Genomic DNA, 14,984 nt, shown 5'->3' with positions numbered 1-14,984 from the left:
ACTGAATTCTTCAATAAAGAATGCAACACATTGTTTGATTCATTGGGAATTATTCATGAGAGTAGTTGTTCTCACACTCCACAACAAAATGGAGTGGTTGAAAGAAAGCATAGGCATATTCTTGAGGTAGCAAGAGCTATCAGATTTCAGGGATCCATTCCAATAAGGTTCTGGGGAGAATGTGTGTTGGCAACTGTGTATTTGACTAATAGAATGCCTACTGGTGTATTGCAAAGTGTATCTCTTTATGAGGTGTTTCACAACACAACCAAATCTTGATCATTTGAGAACCATTGGTTGTTTATGCTATGCAACTAGGCTGGTCAAGAGTGACAAGTTTTCTTCTAGGGCAGATGCTTGTGTCATGATGGGATACTCACTTACTCAAAAAAGATATGTCCTGTATAATTTGAGTCTTAAAAGGTTCACAGTGAGCAGGATGTTGTCTTCAAAGAAACTGTGTTTCCATTCAGCAGTTTGAAAGGGCAGCACACACCAATTTTCCTTGATACATCACTGAATGATCCCAATGATATAGAGGCTGATGTGGGATCTGATATGCAGAAAATAGGGAATATTGATTTTCAACAGCAAGATATTGAAGTAGCTGATAACGCAAATGATGAAATATTACCAGACATAACTCATGGTGATCAGACGATTAATGTCTTACCTAGAGCCTCAGCTAGAAGACCTCATCCACCTGTTTGGATGAAGGATTATGTTACTACTGTCACTAACTCTATGTATCCTTACTCATTAGGTAATTGTGTGTCTTATAATCAGTTATCCACTTCTTATCAGGCCTACTTGAGTAACATGTTTGCAGAAGTTGAGCCCCAGAATTATGAGCATGTCAAGGATGAAAGATGGGTAGAAGCCATGAAGCAAAAAATTGTTGCACTTGAAGACAATGGCACTTGGACAATAGTGAAGCTACCACCAGGCAAGAAGGCAATTGGGTGTAAGTGGGTGTTCAAGATCAAGTACAAAACAACTGGTGAAGTTGATAGATTTAAAGTCAGGCTTGTGGCAAAAGGATACAGCCAAACTGAAGGGATTGACTATCAAGAAACATTTTCACCTATAGTGAAAATGGTTACTGTGAGGTCTATAATTGCTAGTGCAGCTGCTGAAAATTGGATGATATACCAGATGGATGTGTTCAATGCTTTTTTTGCAAGGAGATTTGATTGAAGAAGTATATATGGACATGCCTAAAGGTTTCTCTAGAAAGGGGGAACAACAAGTCTGTAAGCTTAGAAAGTCATTATATGGCCTCAAACAAGCCTCTAGATAATGGAATGCAAAATTGACAAATGCCTTGTCCAAATCAGGATACACACAGAGTCATCTAGGTNTTTAAAGTCAGGCTTGTGGCAAAAGGATACAGCCAAACTGAAGGGATTGACTATCAAGAAACATTTTCACCTATAGTGAAAATGGTTACTGTGAGGTCTATAATTGCTATTGCAGCTGCTGAAAATTGGATGATATACCAGATGGATGTGTTCAATGCTTTTTTGCAAGGAGATTTGATTGAAGAAATATATATGAACATGCCTAAAGGTTTCTCTAGAAAGGGGGAACAACAAGTGTGTAAGCTTAGAAAGTCATTATATGGCCTCAAATAAGCCTCTAGACAATGGAATGCAAAATTGACAAATGCCTTGTCCAAATCAGGATACACACAGAGTCATCTAGATTATTCTTTGTTTACCAAAAGAAAGGGTTCAACATTGGTGATTGTGTTGGTATATGTGGATGACTTATTGATCACAAGAAATGATCTTGCACTTATTCAAGAGACCAAACAAGTATTACATTCTCATTTCAAAATCAAAGACTTGGGAGAATTGAAATATTTCCTTGGTATTGAGTTTTGTAGATCAGCACAAGGAATCTTAATGAACCAAAGAAAATATGCCCTAGAACTAGTAGCTGAGAATGGTTTAGCAGGTTCCAAACCATCAGCAACACCTTTGGAAAGTAATATGAGACTTACAAGTGCTGATTTCATTCAAGATGACAATGATGAATTGTTTACTGACATAAGCAAGTATCAAAGACTGATTGGAAAACTATTGTACCTCACAAACACTAGGCCTAACATAGCTTTCTCAGTTCAAAGCTTAAGTCAGTTTTTACAAAAACCAAAATTATCACACTGGAATGCAGCTTTGAAGGTAGTCAGATATATCAAAATGACACCAGGACTGGGGTTGCTTATGAGTGCTGAAAAACAGCCACAATTCACTGGTTTTTGTGATGCAAATTGGGCTGCATTCCCTACTACCAGAAGATCAGTAACAAACTATTTGTTGAAATATGGAAAGTCATTGATAGCATGGAAGTCGAAGAAGCAACAAACAGTCTCTAGAAGCTCTGCTGAAGCAGAATATAGGAGCCTAGCTACATTGACAGTTGAAGTAGTTTGGGTATCTAATCTGTTTAAAGAGCTAGGACTTCATGTGAATGAACCAACTACCATATATTGTGAAAGCAAGACTGCCATTCAAATAGCAGTAAATCCTATTTTTCACGAAAGAACGAAGCACATCGAAATTGATTGTCACTTTATTCAAGAGAGAATACAACAAGGGTTGATCAAGACAAGCTACATCAATACAAAAGACCAACAAGCTGATTTGTTGACAAAAGCTTTAGGAAGGTCTCAACATGATTTTTTGTTAGCCAAGCTAGGTGTCTTGAATGTCTTCAGTACACCTAGCTTGAGGGGAGTATTGAAGATAGGCATGTGAATGAATTAATAAGAGATTAAGTAATTAGTTGTAATTAGTTTTTTGGAGTTAATTAAATGTAACTACTTTCAGTTAGTTAGTTAGAATAGTAGTTGGTTACTGTAGCTTGCATAAATAGAGGATTATTCCTCATTGTAAAGTCAATTTGTGAGTAATACAAAATTCTAGAAATTTCCCAAATCTTCTCTTCACGCTCTGTACATTTCTTCAATTTTTCTATGAATATCATCTTGGATAGTTCAACACTTGTAACCTGTTTGTAAGTTAATAATAAACAAGCTACACATTAAATTAAAGAAGATATCAATTATTTGATTAAAATGATAACGACATTATTACTTAAAGGTAATATTACAAGGCTCTCCACATTATAATCAAGCAAAATAGCAAATCATTTGTACATTGATCAACGTGAATCATATTGTTATAGAATAACAAAAAGTCTCACATTAATGGTTAATGAGATGGATGTACTCTTTATAAGGTTTGGGCAATCCTTCTCTCTTTGAGCAAACTTTTAGGGTGTGAGTTAGGCCCTAAACTTAATTTCATATAGTATCAGAGAAGGATCCATCTTACCTAATGTTGGGGACCCAAAAAAAAAAACTGATTACACATAAGCACTGGGTGTGAGGTGGGCTGTTAAGATAACAAAAAATTCCACATTACCTAATGTTGGGGCCCTCAAAATCAAAAATTATCCACGCATCGGATACTAAGCACTAAACGTGAGGTGAGGTGTTAAAAAATAACAAAAAGTCCCACATTACCCAATGTTGGGGCCACCAAAATTAAAAATTGCTCACGCACTAGATCCTAAACACTGAGCTTGAGGTGGGATGTTAAAGAATAACAAAAAGTCTCACATTGATGATTAATGAGATGAATGTACTCCTTATAAAGTTTGGGTGATTCTCCTCCATTTGAGCTAGCTTTTGGGGTGTGAGTTAGGCCCTACACTTAATTTCACATGGTATTAGAGCAGGACCCATCTCACCCAATGTTGGGCCCCCAAAGTCAAAAACTGCCCCCGCACCTAATGCTAAGCATTGAGCGTGAGAAGGGGTGTTAAAAGAATAACAAAAAGTCCCACATTACCCAATGTTGGGGTCCCAAAATCAAAAATTGCCCACGCACATGATGCTAAGCACTGACGTGAGATGAGGTGTTAAAGAATAACAAAAAGTCTCACATTACCCAATGTTGGGGCCCTCAAAATCAAAAGTTGTTGACACACTAGATGCTAAGCACTGGGCGTGAGGTGGGTGTTAAAGAATAACAAAAAGAGTGTGAGGTGGGGTGTTAAATAATAACAAAAGATCTCACACTACCCAATGTTGGGGCTCCCAAAATCAAAAATTGCTCACGCACCAAATGCTAATAACTGGGCGCAAGGTGGGGGTTTTAAAGAATAACAAAAAGTCTCACATTACCCAATGTTGGGCCCCTCAAAATAAATAATTACTCACACACCAGATACTAAGCACTGGGTGTGAGGTGGAGCGTTAAAGAATAACAAAAAGTCTCACATTGATGGTTTAATGAGATGGATGAACTCCTTATAATTAAGGTTTGGATGATCCTCCTCCCATTGAGCTAACTTTTAGGGTGTGAGTTAGGCCTAAGACCTAAATTCACACATATGAATGGCTTTTAGCCTTATATATGTCATGCTAAAATGAGCAAAACTTTCAACAAACATAAGTTATCTCCCAAGTGCTTGTTTACGAAGCTTGATGACTAGTTCAAATAAAATAAACTTGAAATTTAGGGATAGTATTAAGAATTTAAATTTACAAAAGTGAAATTTAAAAACAAAAAGTAAAACTAGGAAATAGTATTTGGAGCTAGTGAATCTTGTACTATGATTTACTCAAACTCTAGAAAAAATTTAAAGTTTGGAGTGATAAATTCTCAAACTTCATGATATATACTATATAGTTTCCTGAATTTTTATATGTAGTTTTGTACTTTAGGACACTGTTCTAAAGTGTTATGTTACGATAGTTGAATTCCATGACAAATTAAATTCTCAAACTTCATGATATATACTATATAGTTTCCTGAATTTTTATATGTAGTTTTGTACTTTAGGACACTGTTCTAAAGTGTTATGTTACGATAGTTGAATTCCATGACAAATTTTCTTTTAATGTTGTTCAACTTCGAGCACTAGGACATTGTTTTCGTACTGGTCAACGATCTTTGCTATAGCAAAAGGGCCTCGCTATAGTGAGGAGCCTCCCTATAGCGAAATTGAAACTTTGTTTTATTTTCTTATGTGGCTTTTAAGAGTTTTATTCTATTTTCGATAAGATTTCTTCTGAGGTCGTTGTAGGACTTACTATGAGAGAAAAAGGCTTAAGAGAGGGGGGGGGGGGGGGGGGNGTCCTTGCAAATCTATCCAAAGTCTTTTTTTTTTGGATTCTCTACCAAGTCGTTGAACCATCAAACAGAAGCGAAGCCGCATGGGATTGGGTAGCCACTCATCTTTGGGGTAAGTTATGGTATAATTCCTCTTAAACTTGATTAGTGACATGTTCTACATTGTTGAGTTAGGAGGGATAACATATTTAAAAAGCCTACTGGATCGGGAATGAAAGTGTTGACTTTAAAAATGCTCTAAGCAGAATATTATAGCGTATTGCATTTATTATGTGTTGTGATTTTATAATTTAACTTTAAAATTAAAAAATTGAATGAGATGTTTGAAAATTACATAGGGTTTAAAGACTAGAGTCAATTGAGAAATTAATTTAAAGTAGTCTATTTGTATTGATTTCGGAAGTAGTAATAGTGATATTATGCTCGGTAATGTTCATAATAATGAAAATGTTATTTAATGATCTTGATGCTCTAGTAGGTTAAATCAAGAGTATAGTAAACAAATGATTGTCATAATATGTTAACGAACAAATGTGTTCTGCATCTATTTTCATAATAAATATTTATAAAAATATGTAAGTTTAATAAAAAAAAAAAAAATACTGATTTGTTTTCTGTTACTATTTTCATTCATAACTCACCATACAAAGTTTTGTACAAGTAATTGGTATCTAAAGGTTGTGCCAAAATTGATAAAAACCAAACTTTGTCTATCAACAATTAGATGGCAATTATGGCCAACTCCAAATAATCTCATTAATTCCCATCATTTTTCCCCAACGTTAGTGTCTCCTCTAATCCCTTAACATCCACCGCTCCTCATTCTGGCATGGAGGAGCGGTCACCACCTGCAGCGGGCGGCAAAGCCAGAAATCTCCTTTCATCAGCCACATTGCTTCGCCTCTCTCTAACACCGGCTCGTTCACAAGATCATACCTACGTTGTTCAAATCCCTCGTGATCAAGTTTATCGTGTCCCTCCTCCTGAAAATGCCAAAATTGTTGAAAATCATCGACAACCAGAGGCTCAAAAGAAAAGGAAATGTACATGTTGTTGTTGGATATTTTCAGCATTACTAATTATAGGTATCGCAATTGGAATCATCGTGTTGATTGTTCACACAATGTACACACCTAAATCTCCTGAATTTTCAATTATTAATGTTCATTTCAAAAACGTTACACAACCTTCAAATGGACAAAAGAATAAGAGTCATCCAGTCCCTCAATTTGAGATCGATTTGAAAATCGTTAACATTAATGAGAGAATGGAGGCTTCTTTTGGTAAAGGTGATAATGGAATAGCGGCTCTTAATTTTAAGAATCATGAAATTGGACATGGGAAATATACCGCGATTTCTCAAGAACCTAAAGATTCAACAAATTCTCAATTTAATCTTGATGCTGGGAAATTACCTGCTGATTTTCAGAAAAGTCTTAATGATGACAAGAAGGCGATACCAATGACTTTAACTATTAATGCACCAATGGAGATTACGAGCTGGGCAAAAACATTGAAAAAAGAAGTGACTGTTACGTGTGATTTCGACGTTGAATCGGTGAAAGGTAAATCCAAGATCAAATCCGAAGATTGTAAGACTGATTTTTAAATGCAAACACGTGAATGGAAAATATTTTCAAGTGTCAAATTGTTTTTCTACGTGGTTTCGATGCATTTATTTGTCATTATAATCTATGTTTCGGTTAATTTTAAATCTAGAGCGTCACACGTACGGCCTTGATCATGATCACCATATATTGTTGTAAGTTGTAACCTCTTTTCTTCAATGCTTTTCTTGTATTCCTTATTTTTATTTTTCTCCTCAATTGATTACCTAAGTTCTTTCTTCTTTTGAATGTGTGTGTCATGTGTTGTATAAGGTATATAACTTGGTTATTTTTAGATTGAATCAAGTGTAAAGTATTCTATCGTCATTTAAGACCTTGCCTTTTTATATTAGATGAAATATGAGGTCTTCTTCATTTCTTTTATGAGGATTGAACATTTGAAAGTGTTCTTGTCAAAATGTCACATTCTTGCCCTTACCCTGCATTATTTCAAGTAATTGTGATATTATTTGGGATATGATTGAATTGCTTACTCAAGGTATTAAATTATAATTAAATAAGTTGTTGGTGAACATACAAGTACAATTGAAGATGAACAAGAAAAGTAAATAGTTCCTCAGGTTAAGGCACACATATCAATTAATCTTTAAGGAGATTTATAACTTGCTTGGTCAAGATGGTAAAGTAAGCTTATTTTGAAAAATGTTAGTAGTATTTTTTTTTATGTGAAGCGGTTTATATTTAGCTAATCAATTTAAAAAGTATTTTTGAGCAACAATTAGTGTTTCACCAGATTTTGACCACGTAGGACTCATTTGTCTACTTGTTCAAATTTATACAAGTTTATGTGTCTACTTGTACACACCCAAAGTTGGAGGGCATAAACGTGACCTTTAACTTGGTTTCATCTGACATTTATACCCTCTAACTTCAGATGTGTACAAGCAGACACTTGATCTTGTACAAAATTGAATAAGTAGACACATTCATCCTATGTGGCGTCCTACATGACAATTTTGTGTCCTATGTGACGTCTTACATGTATTATGCCATGTAGAACACGTACATTTACTTGTTCAATTATTCATAAGTTTAAATATTTACTTATGCACATCCAAAATTTGAAAACATAAATATCAGTTAAAACGGAAGGATGGTTTTTGATTATTTCTTATAGTAATATACATCCATTCACTAAAAATAATTTTTTTCCTATCCAAAGTTTCAACATGTTTTTCAGAAATTTTTAACTACACCACTAGTAAAACATAATCTCCAACTTGTCTTGGTAAAATAAAACCTGACAACCAACAATTCAGATACTCAAGTGAGGTATCCTTGGTGGATGATTTTCTCGATCCTCTATCGAAATCATATTCCAGCTTCATTCTAATGCTAGGTGTCTCTTTGTTATTAGAAGTCACGTATAAGATAACTTTTTCGTAATACACATTTATTCCGACAAAATCACTAATTAAAATAAAATAAGCAAATTAATAAAATATGATTAAATGAAGCCGGAGTAGATAGGCATTGCTCTCATCCGTGCATGAAAACAACTACTGACAGTTGAATCAGGGGCATAGCTATGTTATACACCCTGTATCGAAAAATAATATCGTATCTATAAGTAAAATCATATATATATTTTGGACATTCTTAATAGTAGAGGTGGAGCTAGATGGGATTTTATGGATTTGGTCGAACCCAATATCTTTTCCGTAGACTCTGTATTTGTACTAAAAAACTAATTAAATATACATGTATATTAACCTATGAACTCTTATAAAAAATTAATTAACGATTTAATGAACTTCCAAACTCTTAATCCTGATTTCGCCTATGCTTAATAGAACAAAGTGCTCCGCCACGGGGTTGAATGAATACTTGTTGCTGACCATAGGCACCGGTCAACCTCGGCGTCCATAAGATTAACGACGTCATCTTAATCTTAAAATAGTAATTTATAGGTATATTTTGACAAAATAATTAAAGCGCCATAGTTGACTGGACACATAAAATGACAAACCATACAGGGATGGGGCCACAAATAATTTCCAAAAAATAAAAGAAGATCATATGCTAGTGTTTGAATTAGAATTTGTATAATTCGAGAAATCTCTTTTGTCAACTGTATCTTGGTTGAGTAATTTTAAATATGCTAAAGACAATATAAAATGAAAATGCACTTCTACTAGAAGAAAATATTAAGGTAACGATATAATCATACTAAATTGACCGTTACACAAAATGAGATTTTTCTAATATTTTCTTCCTTAGCTCATAATATCAGTAGTAAATTTAATCTGTTTTGAAATGTTGTCGATCTTAGATAAAATTTTGTTATATTTATGAATAACATTATCTTTCACAAAACTTGATCCCTGTTTTCCTTTTTATGGACCCTTACTAGTGGAAGTGCTATCTCATATCAGGTTGAAGTAGTCATGATTTTCACTAAAGGATTTGAAATATAAAATATAATTATTTAAGAGGTTAAAATGGGTTCAACCTCTACTAAATATACGTAAAAGATAATTTTAATCATGTGTATAATTTTCTGCAAAAGAAAATTCGAATGAATGTTATCGATCCTTCCTAGCTTCGTCCCCTTGTACATGTATACATTATCTAATCTATAATATCCTAGCTTTTATTTGCCCATGTGTGCCGTCTCCCCTTCCCCTAATAATTATGATGGATCTATTTTAAGTCTCTTTCAACTTTGGCCATCATATTAGACCGCAGACTATGCTTTTTTAATAGGCAATGCTATTTTCAAACATTTTTTACTAACATATCTTCATGTCAACTAGCTTCAGTGCAACTAATGAATTGATAGACTATATATATGTTGGCATGCCCTCTGTTGTTTTACAGAATAATTGACTCAATTTCCATCAATCCACGGTTTTAAAATCTTAATAAGAAATTGAAGGGATGGCACAAATTGGAGATGGAAGATGGTCTCTTCATGGCATGACTGCCCTTGTTACTGGTGGTACTAGGGGCATTGGGTAAGCAACATAAATAATTTCGAGAACTTTTCCTCTGTTTTTTGAGAGTTTAATTTGGAGTTGATTTATTTAATTATTTGTCTTTACTTATGATTTAGGTATGCCATAGTTGAAGAATTAGCGAGTTTTGGTGCATCGATCTATACATGTTCTCGCAATAAAAAGGACTTGGATGAATGTTTGGAGAAATGGCAAACCAAAGGTTATAAAGTAAATGGTTCTACATGTGATTTGTTCTTAGAAGATCAACGAATCGAGTTGATTGACAAAGCCACTCAACGTTTCAATGGGAAACTTGACATCCTCGTAAGTTACATATACTGCCAATGTGAACGAATTTTTACGCGATCAGTGCAATTTGAGTGACGATAGTTAGTTTTTATATTGTAGGTAAATAATGCTGCTATATGTGTACCAAAAGAGACAACACAAATTACTTCAGCAGATTGCTCACTAATGATGGGAACCAATTTTGAAGCTTCATATAACTTGTGTCAATTAGCATATCCTTATTTGAAAGGTTCAGGAAAGGCAAGCATTGTGTTCATCTCTTCTATCTCTGGGATCATGGCTATTCCTTTTGTTTCTCTCTATGCAGCAACAAAAGGTACTTGTGATTATACTTAATACGAAGTTTCTATAGTCATACAAGTGTTACGATGATATTTAATATATATACACCACATGTTTCAAAAGTCATTAGTGATTTGATTCTCAAAAACATTTGAATTCGTGTGTTTTACAATTATATATTCAATCAACATAACAAACACTAATTTACTACTTATTTTACTAACCATTTTGATTTGATCTATGTTTGTTTAGGAGCAATAAATCAATTAACGAAGAACTTGGCCTGCGAATGGGGAAAAGATAATATTCGAGTTAACGCTGTTGCACCTTGGATTATTGATACCGCCCTTACAGATACTGTAGCTGTAAGTATCTTTTCTCTTTTAAATAAAAGGAAAAATGGTCTGATATACTTTTCAACTTTGTGATTCAAAGTTGTCCTACAAAAGTGGTTCATAGATATCCTTATTGTTACACAAATGACTCAGATATACCGTTAACTTATGTCGTTTTGTTTTAATATTTGTAGGAAGATTTTGAGTCATCAGATGTGGAGAAGTTAATAAAGAGAACTCCAATTAGCAGGATGGGAAAGCCAAATGAAGTATCATCACTTGTGGCTTACTTATGTTTTCCAGCTGCTGCTTATATAACTGGCCAAATCATTTGTGTTGATGGTGGAAAAACTGTTTCTGGATTTCCATGATTAATTACTTACTTACATGTCTAAACTTTCTACTCAATTGGGGAAAGGCTCATAAATCATAATAATTGTCAATTTACGAAGCAGTCACACGTAAAACAAGTGTATTATTAATTTTTATTTAGTCTTTGTAGTGTTGTTATGGTATGATTGTATTTACATACAGTAGACAATAAAATTCGCGTCGAAAAAACAATAATCAAGAACGGAAAATTATGCAACAATCGTATTTATTATTTCAAAGTGTGAGTGTTACAATCTCTATGATTCCTTTGAATTCGCCTTTTCAAATATAAATTCAAGGGCTCTTGAGCTTGATCTTGAATTTTCGATGAACTTGAACTTGATCTTTATCTTGATCTTGACTTTTACTTGAATTCAAGAGCTTTGAGCTTGTTCTTGAATCCGATGGTCTTGATCTTGATCGTTCTTGAACTTGAATGCTTGAATTCTTAAACTTGTATTTTTATAGAGAATTTTATGGCGTTTTTACCTATCAATTTTCTGCTGAATGCCTCTCAAAGTGAGATAGTCTTTCCATTATATAGAGAAAATAAAGATTACACATCCCTAAAGATCAGCCTCCTATCCCTAAAGATCAACTATTCTATCTCTACAACTATGTTATTCAATCCCTCTAAATCTGCCTTGCTATCCCTCCAAATCAGCTAAGATATCACAATATTCCTTTGATTCTACAACAAATGTATATGATCATGCTAATTTATATCACTATATAATTACATTAATATATACAATCATTTAGTTGTCCATCATGCTAACATCCCCCCTCAAATTGATGCTGGTGGATCAAGAAACATCAATTTGCCTACTAGAAACTGATGGCGTTGCCGTGCCATGAATTTTGTAAACGCATAAGCTATTTGAAGATCACTGGACACATGTGGAAGAGTAATGACTCTTTTATCTACAACTTCTCGTATATAATGACAATTCACTTCGATGTGTTGGTCCTCTCATGAAAAACTGGATTAGTAGCAATCTGAATAGCACTTGTATTGTCAGCGTGGAGAGAAGTAGGATGAGATTGAGGAAATCCAATCTCAGCAAGTAATCCACGAAGCCATACAACCTCAGAGCAAGCAGTAGACATGGATCGATATTCAGCCTTTGTTGAAGATTTTGACACACGATCTTGCTTTTTTACTCTTCCAAGATATCAATGATTCTCCAAGAAACATATACCAACCAGAGACTGAACAACGAGTATCAAGACATCCCGCCTAATTAGAATCACTAAAAGCATTAAGACGAATAGGAGAACCACTTGGAAAGAACAATCCACGAGTAGATGTTCCTAGAAGATACCGAATGATGCGACGAACAGCCACCAAGTGGAGATGACGGGGAGCTTGCATAAATTGACTAACTTGTTGAACTGCAAAAGAGATACCAGGCCGAGTAATAGTAAGGTAATTTAGACTCCCAATAATTGTCTAAATATAGTTGGTTCAGGAAGAAGATCGACTTCCTCACGACGATACTTCACATTCAATTCCAATGGAGTATCTACGGAGGATGAATCTTGAAGACCAGCCAAAGAAATCAGATATTGAGTATATTTATGTTGGTTTAGAAACACACCTGAAGAAACATTATGAACTTCCAAACCCAAAAAATAAGTAAGAGTACCAAGATCTTTCGTATGAAAATTAAAGAATCTTTCAGCTGCTGTTGGAGGCTAGTGATTAGTTAAGAATCAATTCCTGTGATAATAATGTCATCTACATACACCAAAAGAAGAACACAACCTGTAGATGTTTTCCGAAGAAACAAAGATAAGTCATATTTGCTCTGCTCAAAAGAAAATTGTAGAAAAGTAGACCGGAACTTATCAAACCAAGCTCTTGGAGCTTATTTTAATCCATACAAAGATCGCTTCAACTTGCATACATCTGATGTAGGCGATGAGAATAAACCAGGTGGAGGTTTCATATAAATATCTTATTTAAGATCACCATGGAGAAAAGCATTTTTGACATCCATTTGATAAAGAGACCCGTTTTGTGAAGCAACAATGGAAATAATAGTTTGCACCGTAGTCATTTTGGATATGGGTGCAAAAGTCTCCTCATAGTCCACCCTATACTCTTGTCTGTTACCAAGAACAACCAATCGAGCTTTATACCGATCAAGAGTTCCATCAGAATGAAGTTTGATTGAATAAACCCATTTACATCCAATAGGGCAGACATTTGAAGGACATGAAACAATATCCCATGTGTCATTTTCTTTAAGAGTCAAAAGTTCTTCCTCCATTGCTTTCTGCCAACATTCATGCTTGGAAGCTTGTGAGTAACAAGATGGAACAGATATGTTGGATAAAGTAGAGGAAAAGCCATACCAATTGGGAGTACGAGATACTCTGGTAGACCGCCGAGTAGGCTCAAGAGGACAAGATCTTGAAGAATTCTCAGATTCTAGTTGTGGTACAGTTTCAGGTGACGGATCAGTGTCGGGATAGGATAAAGTTAGCTGACATTGTTCATATACAAATCCAGGTTTGAACCTCTTAAAAGAAGATGATAAATCCTCAAAAGTAGGAAAAAGAGGAGAAACATAAGATGGATCATCAATCGTAGGAAAGAAATACTGATTCTCAAAGAAAACAACATTTCTAGAAATACAAAATTTGTGAGAATATGGATCATAGCAAATATAACCTTTTTGTGAAGTACTATAACCCATAAAAGCACATTTAGTATACTGTACATAAAGTTTATTGCGCTGTGAAGGAGGCAAATGCACAAAACATACACAACCAAATGTATGAAAATCACTATAGTTGGGATTTTGGTGATAAAGACGAAAATATGGAGACTTAAGATTTAGCACTTTGGATGGCAATCTATTAATTAAATAGACAACAGTAGACAAAGCTTCCACCCAATATTTAGATGGTACAGAGGACTCAATCAATAAAGTAGGAGTGACATCTAAAAGATGGCGATTTTTTCGTTCAACAACTCCATTTTGTTGTGGTGTATATGGGAAAGAGTGTTGTGAGACAATTCCTTTGTCAAGCAAGAGGTTTTTGAATTCATAAGACATATATTCTCTACTAGAATCAGATCTTAATAATTTGATGCACGTAGAAAATTGAGTCTCAATGTAAGCCAAAAATGTCTTAAACATGGAAAATACCTGAGATTTGGATCGTAGAAAATACACCCATGTAAATCAACTATAATCATCTATGAATGTCACAAAGTATTTGAAATGATCATGAGAAATAATTGGTGAAATTCCCCAAACATTATTATGAATGACATCAAAACACTTTGTAGCACGACTACCAAAATTAGGAAAAGGAAGAGTTTTACTTTTGCCTAATTTACAAGTAGAACAATCAATGGAAGCAACTGAAAATTGATTTTTATTTCCTAATAAACCAGAATTTGATAAATGAGACAACACAATAGAATTTGGATGTCCTAGACACTTATGCCAAATCTCAGTCTTACTAGCAGTAGAAGTACAAGCAAATGATAGAACATGAGGAATGGAAAAGTGTATAGGAAACAATTCTCTAACTTTAGGCCCCTTCGCGATTATCGTCCTCGACACCTAATCCTGCACAAGACAACCATTATGAGAAAAATTCACATCACAATTGTTATCTACCAATTGTCCAACTGAAATAAGACTAGTTGAGAGCTTTGGTGAAACAAAAACATTCTTGAAAGTTGGAGTAATGTCCCCAACCTTGGTAATAGATAAATTACTACCATTGGCAATCTGTATTTGTGATGGACCTTGATACTTACAAACATTTTTTAGGATACTCGTTGAGTTGGTCATATGATTGGAAGCACCTGAATCAACAATCCAAAAATTAGATGTAACATCATTACCTTGTAATCCCAATGCTGAAAAGGCTAACACGATCATTTGTTGTACCATTTCAGGAGTAAGAACTTGTCCTGAAGATGAGTTATCATTAGTTGAACCATTT

The 14,984-nt window shown here is 34.4% G+C and overlaps 2 protein-coding genes across 2 annotated transcripts; both read left to right on the top strand.

Moving 5' to 3' along the window:
• The first annotated feature begins 5,868 nt into the window (after nucleotides 1-5,868).
• Nucleotides 5,869-7,142, top strand: LOC125855241 (NDR1/HIN1-like protein 13). Its single transcript, XM_049534945.1, has one exon. It carries the CDS (start codon nucleotides 5,977-5,979, stop codon nucleotides 6,754-6,756), a length of 780 nt encoding a protein of 259 aa, XP_049390902.1. The 5' UTR covers nucleotides 5,869-5,976; the 3' UTR covers nucleotides 6,757-7,142.
• A 2,337-nt stretch (nucleotides 7,143-9,479) lies between these two features.
• LOC125855240 (tropinone reductase homolog) lies at nucleotides 9,480-11,350 on the top strand. The gene is made up of 5 exons (XM_049534944.1): nucleotides 9,480-9,732; nucleotides 9,831-10,038; nucleotides 10,123-10,339; nucleotides 10,558-10,670; nucleotides 10,835-11,350. Exons 1-5 carry the CDS (start codon nucleotides 9,656-9,658, stop codon nucleotides 11,009-11,011), a joined length of 792 nt encoding a protein of 263 aa, XP_049390901.1. The 5' UTR covers nucleotides 9,480-9,655; the 3' UTR covers nucleotides 11,012-11,350.
• Nucleotides 11,351-14,984: the final 3,634 nt, after the last annotated feature.

This window comes from Solanum stenotomum, chromosome 2, assembly GCF_019186545.1.
Source record: "Solanum stenotomum isolate F172 chromosome 2, ASM1918654v1, whole genome shotgun sequence".
Lineage (NCBI taxonomy): Eukaryota > Viridiplantae > Streptophyta > Magnoliopsida > Solanales > Solanaceae > Solanum > Solanum stenotomum.
The sequence above is the reverse complement of the archived record's forward strand: the minus strand, read 5'-3'. Positions and strand labels throughout refer to the sequence as shown.